The sequence below is a fragment of the Siphateles boraxobius genome, unplaced genomic scaffold (assembly GCF_051911475.1).
Source record: "Siphateles boraxobius isolate OS27281-9 unplaced genomic scaffold, OSU_SipBor_1 1, whole genome shotgun sequence".
Classification (NCBI taxonomy): Eukaryota; Metazoa; Chordata; class Actinopteri; order Cypriniformes; family Leuciscidae; genus Siphateles; species Siphateles boraxobius.
The window spans coordinates 29,123,581-29,138,301 of record NW_027508699.1 but is presented as its reverse complement, the minus strand read 5'-3'; the positions used below and the strand labels follow the sequence as shown (position 1 = coordinate 29,138,301).

General features: G+C 38.3%; 1 protein-coding gene and 1 long non-coding RNA gene across 2 annotated transcripts; one reads left to right on the top strand and one right to left on the bottom strand.

Moving 5' to 3' along the window:
* The first annotated feature begins 317 nt into the window (after positions 1 to 317).
* Positions 318 to 12,091, top strand: map1sb (microtubule-associated protein 1Sb). Its single transcript, XM_077231995.1, has 7 exons — positions 318 to 491; positions 1,873 to 1,974; positions 3,185 to 3,267; positions 6,941 to 7,081; positions 7,274 to 10,397; positions 10,477 to 10,682; positions 10,980 to 12,091. Exons 1-7 carry the CDS (start codon positions 344 to 346, stop codon positions 11,136 to 11,138), a joined length of 3,963 nt encoding a protein of 1,320 aa, XP_077088110.1. The 5' UTR covers positions 318 to 343; the 3' UTR covers positions 11,139 to 12,091.
* Positions 12,092 to 13,397: 1,306 nt separating this feature from the next.
* On the bottom strand, positions 13,398 to 13,968 carry LOC143739838 (uncharacterized). The gene is made up of 2 exons (XR_013204559.1): positions 13,780 to 13,968; positions 13,398 to 13,667 (listed from the first exon to the last, which is right to left on the bottom strand). It is a non-coding gene; the product is annotated as an uncharacterized LOC143739838 (long non-coding RNA).
* Positions 13,969 to 14,721: the final 753 nt, after the last annotated feature.

Below are 14,721 nucleotides of genomic sequence, written 5' to 3'. Positions count from 1 at the left end.
TTTTCATTTTTGGGTGAACTAACCCTTTAAGATTGCTAAATGATGTTTTCCCCCCCATTTATTACTGCTGTGTAAAGTGACATGCAAATTCAAAATAAAGAGTTACTGAATGGTTGAGTTGTTTTTCGTTCATCATCAACTATTGAACTGAATGAATGCATTTTACTGAACTCGTGTATTTATTTGATTCCAGTTAAATGCAAACACAATGTTGTAGATTGCTGCAATAGCCTAGTGATGCTTCGATTGGTCAGCTTCAGTTTCATTCAAATGATCCGCCTGTTCCTTCAATAACGCTTGAATCGAATGCTTGTGTATTACATCATAAGAATAACTTTCCAACATGGCGTCGGGTGTAACGGCAGCAATGGAATCAGAGGACCTGACAGCCCATCCTGGATTCAGCAATGACAAATACTCGATGTTGATTGTAATCGGTGCGCTCTATAGACCGCACATACTGGACTATATTGTGGTGGAGATTGAACGAGGTATTCGTTTTTAAATGTTGGATTTCTAGGAATAATAATAACTGTGGTAATCCAAGCTGTTATAATATGTGGGCTATTTGATATTATCATTATCTCTGATATATGTGTTTTGTTCTGGTTTTGAGCATCTGGATATTCCATTCTTTGATTTTGTTATTCAGCGTTCTTTGGTGAATAGCCTAGAGATGGATGAAACAACACGATCAACACAGTGCGACTCATTGCGCCAGGCACCATCTCTCGCGTTCAGCAACAGCCTACATTTTTACGCATATTTCAACAAGCTCTCATATACTGTAGCCTCTACTATAGCTTTTGAAACAATAATACCATGTTTATTCTGGTACAAGATTCGCGCAGCTGTTCCCTGCACTGCAGTGTTATGACATCAGTAAACAAAAAAATAGCCACCTTGTGCATCATCCTTTCCAGTATGCTGAAGTATAGTTGTTAGTATGTGACAGTCGTTATATAGAAACGAATTCGTATTTTAAGTAGGCTAATGATGTGTTGTTCACACCCACACCAGCGGTCGTTTTTTGCTTAACAGTTACATGTAAATTCATTTTAGTGTCCATCACCCTGATGAGAAAGCCAACTTAATTGAGTTGTGTTTTGGAACAGCTGGTCTAAAATAGCTTGTCACCTTAGACACCTACATGCTGCCAGTGTAAGCTGGATTTTCCCACATCAACATTTCAACAACAGAGACGGGTACCATAGTCACATGAGGCATTAACAAAATTTCAGATTTCGACACCACAGATGTCTGAGTGATCAAAAACTGAGAAGAGCTTGTCTCCATGGTGAGCAGGCAAAAATGGAAATCTGTTTACAAAGAAATAAGAATAAAAGCTCTTTTTCATATTTGCTTTCATTTAAGTTGTTCTTCACAAAGAAGTAATATGTCAGGTTTTAAATCTTTCTTACAATATTACAGTATGGCTTTTAGTCCAGCCTTTTTCCTATCTATATCAGGAAATATTCCTGAATTTACTGCTGGTTATGCCGACATTGTTAAATGTTTGTTTGTTTATTTATTTCAGTGCAAGAAGTGATGAGTCTGCTTTTTTAAGGTCATAATTAGATGAGAACATATCTCAGAGGCGTTTATATTTCATGATTATTGGAGACCAATGCCGCAAAACAATACTTTTTTAATGGTCAGTCAACCAACCAGCTCAGTTGTCTCTGAAAGCCACAATGTGTCTCACATGATATTTCAATGACATGCTGGTGGGTTTAGCCTGCTTGCTCTCAAATCAACGTTGTTTTTGTAAACCCAGTACAGTAAGTGTCAATAAGAACATCAGCACGTTTTAATTCATGGAGTTTTGATAATGCTTTGAATTCGTAAAGATATTTGCAGCTTCTTACATAGGTGTTCGTGCATGGGATGTGGACCTGGCAGTGTGTAACTTGGATGAGCAGCTGAAGCTCTTTATTTCTCTGCATTCTTCATATGAATCAAAAGACATTAGAGGTAAGGAACACTTTATTTCTGCTTTCTAATATTCACTGACTATGAATGCAATTATTTATTTATTTATTTTGGGGGGGGGGGGGGGGGTCTTTTTCAAAGTCATACAGTAGAGATACGTTTTTGAGGTATACAGAAAGAAGCAAATTTGGTTTGGCAGTGAAAGACATGAGCTACACTTTTAAAGAACACTGTTGGGAATATTTTGGAGCCCATTTGGAGCACATGATATACGTGTGGCATGCAATCTTATGAATTAACAAAGAAGCAACTGTGTAGTTCAGCCCCAGTACAGCCCCATATAAGGTATCAGACATGCACAATATTATTCCACTTATAATGAAAAATGGTCATATTTTCAATGTGTATGAGTTATGTAAACTCATTAAATCCATTACCATAATATGATTATGAAAATATTTCAGTTTCAAATAATCTAAAACATAAAAAAACAACTACTGCATATTCTTATGTTAAAAGAATTATGAGAATAGCGGATATTTATGTACTATTTAGAATATGTGTATATTTTATTATAGCCTGTCTGATGTAAAAATGCAGAAGTATGTTTTATTTGCTTTATTGGGAATCATTAATTAATTATAATTTTAATATTTATATTGTGTAATGAAGACTGTATAATCTGTGTACTGTGCACCATCGCAACTTCTGTACCTCCCGTTTCTATTATTCAGTAAATGTGGTATTTAGGTTGGCGTGCTGGTCCTAATTTTCTATTTCCGTACACACTGCAGAAAGACAGGAAGGAAGTGCTTTCTACCAATTGTTCAGACTTTGGCTGCTAGTGAAAAAACAGCAATGGAACATTCTCTTGCATTAGTCTTGAAAGTGATTTTGCCGGCAAACCATAGATAGACATTTGCATAATAATACTCAGGGAAAACTTGTTCTTCTATTTTACATTGCTCTGGTTCTGTTTTAGATTATGGCTGCATCAAAACGTTTTGAAATTTGACTCATGATTTAGAAATATTACAGAATAGCTAAGTATTTAAGTTTTTACACAGGGTGCATATTTTTTACTTTCGAGTTTAGTGCAGTTTGCTTTGATTTACCTAATTTTGCATTCTTTTTGTGCCATGCATTAATGTTTGCTGTTGAGAAATCCATATATGCATGCCATCTTTGTCTACTTATTCTGATTATTTCCTTATTGACCCATTTTTTCTCTCTCCCTACAATCTCATCATAGGTCAGAAGACATTTAATTTCAGTTCAGATGTACTGGACATTAAAGTTGTAGTAAATCCATCTGAAGAGTTTCTCTACTCTGAGGTGTGTGACTGTTAAAGGCATCTATTGTTCTCTTCCTCAATTCTATTTATTTGTATTACACAATATTCAATAAATGACAAGGGTTACATTAGATATGTTAAGGTTAAATTTAGTGGGTTTTTAACGTAAACATTTGTAACAAATATTACACACACACACACACACACACACACACACACACACACACACACACACACACACACACACACACAAATGTGTTACCTGCATATTTGCTGTATTCATTGTTCACTTTGTAGAGACAATATGCATATGTTTATTTATGTATATATTAAATATATATAAATAATATGGCTGTAATGGTGGGCCAGTTGCGATGATCACATCGTTTTTGCATATATATATATTAGGCTTGGGCGGTATCCAAATTTTGATACCGTCAAACCTCCTCCCTATTTTACCGGGGTATACGGTATTACCGTGACTAATTAAAAATTATGACATAAGGCTCAGACAGCGTCACCAAACTGTTGGCTTGTGTCTACACCGTTCAGAAACTGAATACCAGATCGGGCATAAAAAAACACACAAAAAAAATCAAGGCCAACCCGTGCACGTTGTGTCTGATCCCTGTTGACGGCATTAAATGTAATATGAGCCGTAGCCCTATTTAGACTCGACTATTTTTAATACGTGGGCCGTTATAATATGGTGGCGCCAAATAATTGTTTAACCCAGGTGCTGAGGGGGTTGTAGATATAAATACTATTTATAAATGAGCAAAAATGGGAAAATTAATAATATTTAATTATTTTAATTATGACAATTGTATTCATTTTATTAATTCATTTAAATTAAATTAACAAGCAACAAGTGCATTTGTAAATCCGGTGACACGCGTCCATTGATTTTTATTAATACAACTTTTCTGTCAGTGCTGCAAAGATTAAGTTGACGATCGCCATTTCCGTAGTGAACGCGCATATATAGAGAGAAATGCACATCATGGATGACATAATCAGAAGGTATAGGCTAGCCTTTTTCTTTTCGTTTTGAATTGTTTCGTTTAAAGAAATTGACGATTGATATCTCCGTGGTGAACGCGCGTATAGAGAGAAATGCACATCCTGGATTAATCAGATGGCTCGTTTCCACTGAGCAGTACGGTACGGTACAGTACGGTTCGGGTCGGGTCAGTAAACCATGATCCGGCTAGCGTTTCCATCGCCAACAGTACCCTACTTGATAGGCGTGGTGTTTGCAGGAAAGAAGCGATCAACGTCATTTTCGCGCGAAGAAGAAAGCGACAAAGTAAACACTAATGGATGGCATACAGCAGATCTTGTCCTTGCTTCTCGGCATGTTTGTCACAAGAAGACAAGCGCCGACATTAGGCATTTCTCAATAACAAGTACGCAAAGTTCTCAGCAGAATGACTCCCGAGGACGCGAGTCCGGTAATTCTCCAAATGGAACAGCGCATTCGTGAAAGCGGCACTCAGCTCGCTCTTCATGTACATTTTAGGCAACAATAAAACGAAATATATTATAAAACACCACTCTGTCCCTTTTCGTTTTCATTTAAATACATTTTAAACATTATAGGCACACAAATGTGGTTCAGGCAATGTATAGACCTGATTATATTATTTACTGCATGTTTAACGTTAGCCTATTTATAACAAAACGAAATATAAAACACAACCCTGCATCTTTTCGTTTAAATTTTAAAAATATTAAACATATTCCTGGCAATATTTGCATTTGTACAAATGTTGCAATAAACAACATTACAGTGATAATCTTGTAATAAAATAAAAAATGACAAAACTCAACCCAGTTAAATTTCAGTTTTAGCAATAATAGCCATTATAAAAGTATAAGTAAAAGGTAACGTTACAAGAAGCTATACAATAAGAGATAAAGCAAAAAATTCAGTCAAATATACAAATTCAGCGCTGGTCTAACATTAACGTTACAACGGAAAAGTTAAATAGCCTAAATATATGAAACTTCACTTAACCCTCAGCCAAAACGATTGGCCAGGGAACGAATTATCGATTCACGAGACCAAAGATCACCCGTTAGATATACACAAGACGAATTACCACTACAGAGTCAGCGGCAAACGTCAGAACGACTAGCCGAGGAAAGGCTGTTCCAGGCGGGGAACATGAGCGCCGAGCGCCCGGTGATCGCCTGGAATGGATCAAATTATCATAAAACATTATAAATAAACCACAGATTTGAGCTTTAAACAACTACATTCTCGTCTGAAAAACTCTTAAAACTACATTTCGTGAAAGAATAACCATACTATTATATTCCAACTGTATATTAAAAAAATGGCGCTGCTTTTGTTGTCATTCCCCTTGTAGCTCGCGCAAGTGACGATACTCTGTCAACCAATCAGCGTTCTGCAGTGAGTCTAGCTCCACCCTTTAGTACCGTTCCACTGTGCTAGGTACCCCAACGGAAGGGTACCCAAAAAGTGGTACGGTACGGTTCGGCTTTTTGGTACCATTCACAACTTTTGACAGTGGAAACGCAAATAATTGCGTACCCTACCGAACTGTACCGTACCGTACCGCTCAGTGGAAACGAGCCAAGAGAGTATGCTGCCTATATTTCTTTTCCTTTTGAATTGTTTCGTTTAAAGAAATTGACGAATCGCCATCTCCATAGTGAACGATAGAGAGAAATGCACATCATGGATTAAATAATCAGAGAGTAGGCTAGCCGATTTCTTTTCGTTTGGAATGGTTTCGTTTAATTTGATGATCGCCATTTCCGTATAGAACGCGCATAGAGAGAAATGCACATCATGGATTAAATAATCAGCGAGTGGCCTATTTCTTTTCATTTTGAATTGTTTCGTTTAATGAAATTTCAAGCTTTATTTAGATATCTGTCATGTCTGTGAGACATACATGTGAGTTTCGGTTAATTTATGATGAGATTTCAATGCAAGTGACCGCGGCGCGCCAGCGAACGATCATGTCATGATTATGTTGTCTGCTATATTTGATTCTTATTTATTATTGGTTGGTAAAAAAAAAAAAAAATTAGGATACAATTTATACAAAACGAAATTCACTTTAAAGAAAGGCCTTTTACAAAATGAAACTTAATTAAGTGGTCAATGTCTGACTCCCGATGCATCCCATCTTACTCGTGCTGTTCAGTTTTCATTATCAACGTAAAAAAAAATAACATTATAATATTTTAACAAATATAAACGAATGCGCTTATTTAATGAACTCGGGGCAAAATGCATCCTCGCAGCACTGAGTGGGTGGTTGTTTCGGAGATGCGACATTAGGTTAGAGGTGTTTCCATCTCTCGCGGTCACCTTTTTTATTGCAACATTTACAAATTGCCTAGTCAGTATTTACCGCCTCTCCCTTCTCTCTCTCTCTCCTCCACACTGTCACTTGATGACAACTACATAAGCATTTTTAGGCATTGAATAAATTATATTTATTTATTATATATAAGTGCCGGTAATGACGGTATTGAAACTGATACCGTTGCTATTTTAAGACCCCGCGGTATACGATATTACCGAAATACCGCCCAACCCTAATATATATATATATATATATATATTTTTTTTTTTTTTGTGGAATATATTGGAATTATATTGGAATATATATATGGGAATTTTGGTATATATAAATATATATATATATATATATATATATATTGGAATTCAGGTCCACAGCTTGATATCATCCATACCTCGGCACAAATTGCTGGTGCTCACGGGACAGTCTCTTGAGGACTCTGGGGATCTGGTCCTGCACACGGGGGAGTTCGCTCCAAATGATTTCATCCAGATCTTTTCAGATGAAGAGGTTTGCCAGACTGTAAATGTGTATGCCAATATTTTAAAGTGTTTTCCTCACATTAGTTGTGGATTTGAAAAAGTAGCTATATTTGAATATAATGATTCTTCTGAGCATTACAAATGATTATGTTGTACTCTATTGCAATAGCTGTTTTCTCATGCATTTGAATTAATGCTGTTTTCTGTACATTTCCAACAGATTCAAGCTCTCTTAAACTCTATAAGCATACATGGCAAAGCAAACCTCACCTTAAGCTGCCCAAAAACTGGAAAATGGAAAAACTCAGTGCTAGGGAAGCACAACATACATGACATTATCGACATTAAGGTGAATCCTCTAATGGTACTACCCAAAATGGGGGGCCTTCAAGAGTTCACCGACCACATTTTTGAGTCCATAGAGCCACAGTCTCCATTTGATCTCTTAGAGCCACCTGGCACAGTAGGATTTCTCAAGCTATGTCGTCCGTGCTGTTATGTCTTTCCAGGAGGGAGAGGAGACTGCGCCTTTTTTGCGGTCAATGGTTTCAATATTTTGGTAAATGGTGGAGCAGATCCACGCTCTTGCTTCTGGAAACTTGTCAGGCATTTGGACCGTGTTGACTCAGTGCTGCTTACACATCTTGGAACAGACAACCTGCCGGGAGTTAACAGTCTGTTGGAGAGGAAGGTCGCAGAGCTTGAGGAAAATAAAACTGACTCACAGGAAAAGGAGCAATGGGCAAAGAATCTAATCTCTCCAGAGCTTGGTGTGGTTTTCCTAAATGCCCCAAACAGACTTAAAAAACTTCAGGGTGATCCTAATGTACTACGAAGCAGTGATCTAGCAGCACTTATTTTACAGCATTTGGAAAAACTAAAGATCTCACCAGAACCGCTTTTTCGCAATTCATGTGGCTCCATAGAACCAGTTATTCTTTTCCAGAAAATGGGAGTGGGGTGTCTTGAGCTTTACATCCTAAATCCAGTCAAACGTAGCAAAGAAGTAGAGTCTTTCATGAATAACTGGCCAGATAATAGCTCCAAATCAAAGAGTTTAGATGGCCACCTAACCTCTTTGGTCTCTATATGTGCTTTGCTTGTTTGGCATCCTGCTAACCCAATGGAGAAAATCATTAGAGTTCTCTTCCCTGGCTCTACACCACAAGGAAAGATAATGGATGGTCTGGAGAGACTGAAGCATCTAGAGTTTCTTAAGCGCCCTGTAGTGTGCTCAAAAGATTTTGAAACATCAAAATCAGATAAGAATCCAAAAGTTGCAGAGAGTCAGGACAGTTCCAAATCTGTCAAAAATGAATCCAGACCAAGTAATGGTGCTTCAAAAGACCGAGCTGTTTGTGGAGATCTAGAGCTAAAAGACAAAACCAAAGGCATGAATGGGAATGATCTGAAAAGTGAAGAAAAGTTGAAATCTGTAGAAAGCAATGTGAAACATAAACACCCCAGACTAGTTACAAGGAAGGAGTCTTTGAAGGACAAGAGCAATGGAAAAATAAACATATCAGATACAAAGAAACAAGAAAATGGACAAAGAGAAATGTCAGGTAGCAAAAATGCTTCAATGAGAAGACCAAGGTTAGAGAGCAAACCCGAAGAGAGAAAAGCAACAAAGCCTCTTGGGAAAGATATCAAGAAAACCTCTGCAGGACTACTGAACTCAAATAAGCCTGGAAACATAAAAAACGAAGCAAAGTTACACAAACAGGCTACGGACAAAGCTGAAAACTTTAAATCTAACAAGGAGCAGCAGAATCAGAAGTTGTCAACAGACTCAGAAGATATAAATTGCTCCATTATGTCTTCACCAGAAGATATGACGGCAGATTTTCTGGAAATGGATCAAGAACAACATGATTTACTTGTGAAGAGGCAAACTGTTGACTTTGGGAACCTGAAAAATATCTCAACAGGTAATCTGCAGTCTATGTGTAGTAGCATAGTAAACCCTAGCAAGTCCGGAGCATCTGCGAGACCCTTTGTAAAAATAAAAAATGAGCTTTGTGTGAATCTAGACCTCACTCCCACTGAGTATACTTTGCTTAATGGGGCTTTGAAAGATGGGCATGAGGAAGTTTGTGTCAGTCCCAATGAAAAGACGTTAGAGTTAACATCTCCTAGATCACGTCCAAATAGTGCTGGTCATACTCCTTATCACTTGTCACCTGAAGAGACCTGGGCCTCAAAAGGTCATAGTAGTTTTGGCATTAAGATGTGTCTTGGTTCAGAGAGCCAGCAGATGGGATTGTCCAAGTTTTCAGAGTCCGGATGCCCCAAAAGTAACCAAGAAAGTATCTCAACTTCCTCCAAAGAAAAGCATTCTAGTTTCCTGTCTCTCAGCTCTTTCAAGGATATAATGCCTGATATATCTCCCACTTTTACCACCACCACACACTCAATGCCTGCAGAAGTAAGTTCACCACAGTCCACTGAGGTTGATGAATCATTGTCGATGTCTTTTGAACAAGTGCTGCCAACAGTGAGCGAGTCCACCAACGAAGACGAAACATCTTACTCCAATGGATACCATGTCAATTCTGATTTCAAAGTAGGATTGTCTTTGTCTTTAAAGAAGCCTCACACCCAGAGGGCACCTCATAATGGCCCGGAAGGGTGTTCATCTGGACCGCATTGTCTAGTATTTGATGGTACCCACGATGTTGACCTTTGCTTGGTCTCTCCATGTGAGTTCAAACATTTCAAGCAGGTTGGCGATCAAGAGGATCCACTGTCACTAGGTTTTAGTAACACCAGCCCATTGAACCTTTCTGATGATAGTGACCACTCCCAAGATGTAGCAAAGCCCCTTCCACTTTCATGTTCAGGTAACAAGGCCACTCATCCAGCTCAGGAGACCCCTCTCACTTCTGCCAGCGACTATTTTTTCATGGCAACAGACCCAGATGTACATCCTGGTGTAGAGGACTGCCCATCCATTACTGCAGACGGACTTCTGGATTCTGATGAAGAAGGGGATGTCAACCTGCAATCCCAGAACCTAAATGATGGTGTGAATTCTTGCAGAGGGAATCATCCTTTGCCGAAGGATCCCCCACCCGCACCTCTGAAAGACTTACCTCCTCTACCACCTCAGCCTGGTGCTTGTATGCCTGATCCTGTCAGAAACATAAAGCCTGGTGCAACAAAAGGCAGAAAAGCAGCAAGAGTTACACAGCAGTTAACATCTTCTAGTGTTTTAACACAAGGCACAAAAACCAGGGCTGACAGTCAAGGTACCTCTGTTTACGGCTCAAGAAGCAGCTCGGCAGGAGACATAATGGCTAGTCGTAGCACAGGCTCTGCTTCTAAACGATCGACAACAGCAGGTTTGAACTGATTTCACATTGTTTATTTTTGTATAAATATATTTATCTGGTACTGACTGGAGTCATAATACATCAACAGGTAGCAAGGTTGGCGCTTCAGTATACTTGGACCTGGCTTACCTTCCGTCAGGCCATGGAGCTTCCACTGTTGATGTCGAGTTTTTCTGTCGCTTGCGATCATCCTGTTACATAATAAGTGGAGACGACACACTCAAAGAAAGCTTGATGAGGTCCATTCTGGATGCATTATTGGAGGGAAAATCTGTATGGCCTGAGGATGCGCCGGTATGTATGAGTAGATATATGCAGAAGAAGTCAATTCAAAGAAACTCCACAAAACTTTGGCCTCTCTATCGCCATCTGTGGTTAAACATATAATTGCAAGTTACTTGAATTGTTTTTTGTCATGCCACTTTCTGTCATGCCACTTCTACACGGATAGGTATACCTATAGTTGCCTGTGATCACCATATCAGAGTGGACCCAAAACAATCTTCTGTAATGCACCTTTAAAAGCTACTACATTTTTGTGGGGATAATGTAGCATATTTTTGTCTGTTTTATCTTTGTGTAACCTTCTAGGTGACCCTGATTCCCACGTTTGAATCACTGATGATGCATGAGTGGTATCGGGAAACTCAAGAAAAACAACGGCAACTGGGCATTACAGTCCTAGGCAGCAACAGTACTGTGGCTATGCAGGAGGAAACATTCCCTGCTTGTAAAGTAGAGTTCTGCTAGATGGACAGGGATAACTAATGCTTTACATTTTCCATCTTTGTATCTCATGCTTATTTAAAGGCATCATACACAAATTTCACTACCATAGATTCATATGTACAGTTCTCGGCATGTTCTCGGGCAGATGCTTCACAAACCAAAATATGTTGTGTTCGTGAAGGATTCCTAAGCAGGTAGCTAAGGACTAAAATACACAGTAAAATCACGAGTATTAAATCAACACCAATATATGTATTTACTCTAGGAGTATAATTGCACTGATTTGTTATTAAAGAAGAGTATTTAATAGATTATCACTACACAAAAGTAGACAGTAGTAATAACATACTGCAAACTTTAACATAGATCCCGAGTTCAGATCTTTCTATGGAAGAGGTATACACACTTCTTTGGAAAATGCATTATTTTGGTTAATGCGGGTGACTGAGCTAGAGAATTGCATTGATTATGCCATTGTGCATGTAGACCATTGCATTGCTCTGAAAAGGATAGTATTATACAATTTTCCAGTCCCTTTGACTGTATGAGGAGGACCAGTAGCTTCACACCAATTCACACAGATATGGTATAAATGTACTGCACTATAATAGAAAATCACTATGAAATCTGTATAAATATGACTTAATGTAAGTGACAATTTCAGTTTATCCCATTTGGAAATGTGATGAGTAGAAGTGGCACCTGTGTAACACCAAGTATAAATTGTAACTGCAGTGCCTATGATATCTACTGTATGCCTACTGTGCTTCTGTTACTGACATAGTGCATACTGCTCCTTTATTTTTCTAGATGCATTTCCTTAATTCAGCACTATAAAGTGTATGGTAGGTTTGTGGGGCACAAAATAATTTTGAATTCATGCATTGCTACACTCATAGAGAAAAGTATGCAATATAGGCTACTTGTATGTAATATGAATTATATGAATTAAAACATTTAAACGTCATTTTAAATACTGTGTTGATTCCTTGTCAGTGTGATAGGATAAAACAATCCCAGAATGCACAGACATCATTAGTGGAAAAGATTGCTAAAAGTTGAGAGAAATGATTAAATTGGACTATCCCAGATAGCAAGCAATCATTTAAACAATGTTAATACAATGTTTACACAAAGTTAACGCGCCAACGTTTATTCATAATAAAAGTTAAAAAGTGATGTTTGTTCAATATTTCTTTTTTGCCCGCAATTAATCAGGGCTCTCAAGTCTCACGCATTGGGCGTGAGACACGCATTTCCACCCGTTCACACGCTCACACGCCACACCTTGTATTTCTCACGCGGAGGAGTAAGGGAACTTGTCCCGCTATACAATTAATGGACGAGGCGCAGGCAAACGGAGCGAAGTTCTCTTCCGAGTTCATAGCATCTGTCTCGAGTTATACAGAGTTAAAGGGGTGATGAACTGAGAAATCAAATTTTCCTTGAGCTTTTGACATCTAAGAGGTCACCATATTATAAGAATATCCTGTCAGTTTCAGAACTGAAAACGTCCTTGTTAGTCCAATAAATGCTTTTATTGACACCAGGCTCAGCAAACGACTCGTTTTTCAAACTGGGGAACTATGACGTCAAAGAGGATAAAACACCACCCCCGCAGAAGAAGATCAACGCCTACTTCAACACGGCCGGTTTAGCCCCGCCCATCGATTCGCGCATTACAGGCATAGCTAAATAACATAGGCCTACCTCGTGATGACAAACCGGATTGAGCTACCGAGCAGTAAACATGCCGTTTACTAAATATTGTGCAGTGCCTGGTTGTGGAAGAAGACAGTCGCTGCATAAGCTTCCTCTGGATTCCAATAGGAATGCATGGTTAAAATTGATTTTTAATGAGGTTCCAGCTAGTGGTGGGCAGATCGAGGCTTCGTGAAGCAATGAAACAGTTGAACCAAATGGTCCATATTGTTTCGAGGCTTCGAATCAATCCGACACCCTTCTCAACGGTGACACCTAGTGGTCACTTGCAGGTGTTGCTCTGAAACAACCTTGACGAGCCATGAAAATTTGTTGTTTTTTTATTATTGTACTTTTCTAATATGTGAATCGTGTAACCTATAGGCTCCTCACTGTGCATAATGTTATTTTGGTCCTGCAAAATTAATATTATTAAAATAAATCAAGCCACAATGTCTCACTTTTTTACATATTTTCTATTCAAAAATATTAATTTCTCTGCTGTGGAAGGACTTAGCCTACTTCTTTTTTTACAGATAATTTCTCCAGTCTTTGAAAAAATCCTCTCACAAGGGACAATTGTTGCTGGCATGCAAAGATATTTATTAGATAGGACATACAAATGAGAAAAGATTACTGCTCTCTCTTTCCAGTAAGTTAGTGGATCATGAGTTATGGGCAAATACGCATCGTTGATGAATTTTTTCACTTCCACTGTGGCATCAGCTGTAGGATTGTGTATCATCTGAGTTTGATGGATACGAGTATCAAAAAGTTCCCATAAACTGTCCTGTGTTTCTACTGGTGTTGATGTTGATGGTGATGGTGATGATGTTGACATTTCTGGCTCTGAATAAAAATGAAAACAGCAATTAGTAACAAATGCTAAACTGACGGCATATATGAAGTATATAGTACATGAATCAGATTACATAACATAACACAGACTGAAACTGCTCACCAGGATTTGTGTTTGAACGCATCAGTGAAGCACACTCCAGTGTCATTTGCTTTTCAGCGACCTGGGCTTTGGCAGCATTTCCAAATGCCATATTTTTTAACCTTGGGTCCAGCAGTGTAGCCAGTGCCAAGGCTCTAAAACTCTCATAACCTCCACATCTGGACTGCAGACCTTCTTTTAGATGTGAGCCTATGAGCCAAAACAGGAGAAAAAAATAATAATAATGACAATAATATGACAGTTATGGCCAATTACATGGGTATGGTCATTGTGGCCTACCTAATTGTACAGTTGATTCCTGCGTTGCATTTCTCACACACACACACACACACACACACACACACACACACACACACACACACACACACACACACACACACACACACACACACACAACTTTATTTGGGGTTTCTAAATGGAAATGCTCCCACAGCACAGATGTACGGCATCTCTTCTGGGGAGCATTTAATCTATCTATCCAAATCTATCTAGATATGTTTCTCTAATCTATCTATGTAATTAGGGATGCACCGATATGAACATTTTGGCCGATACCGATCACCGATAATTCTTTACATTTGAAAGCCGATAACCGATATATTGGCCGATAAAACTTAATTAAAAAAATGTATATACTTTGATAGCCTGTATACATAAACAAAAGGCTCACCATTAAAAGCCTTGTCTCAAACACTTTTAACATAAATCAAACATATACAATACAGTACAGCCTAGTTTGAACCAGTGTAAGATTCCTTAACTTTTAAAATAAATTTTACACTCCTAGGGCAACTTTCTTTATTAAAAAAATGGTAACACTTTATAATACGGTTTAATTTTGTTAGCATTAGTTAGCATGAACCAACAATTTTATAAGACATTTTTAAGAAAGTTGTATCTGTTAACATTAGTCAATGCATTGTGAACTAACATGAACACACA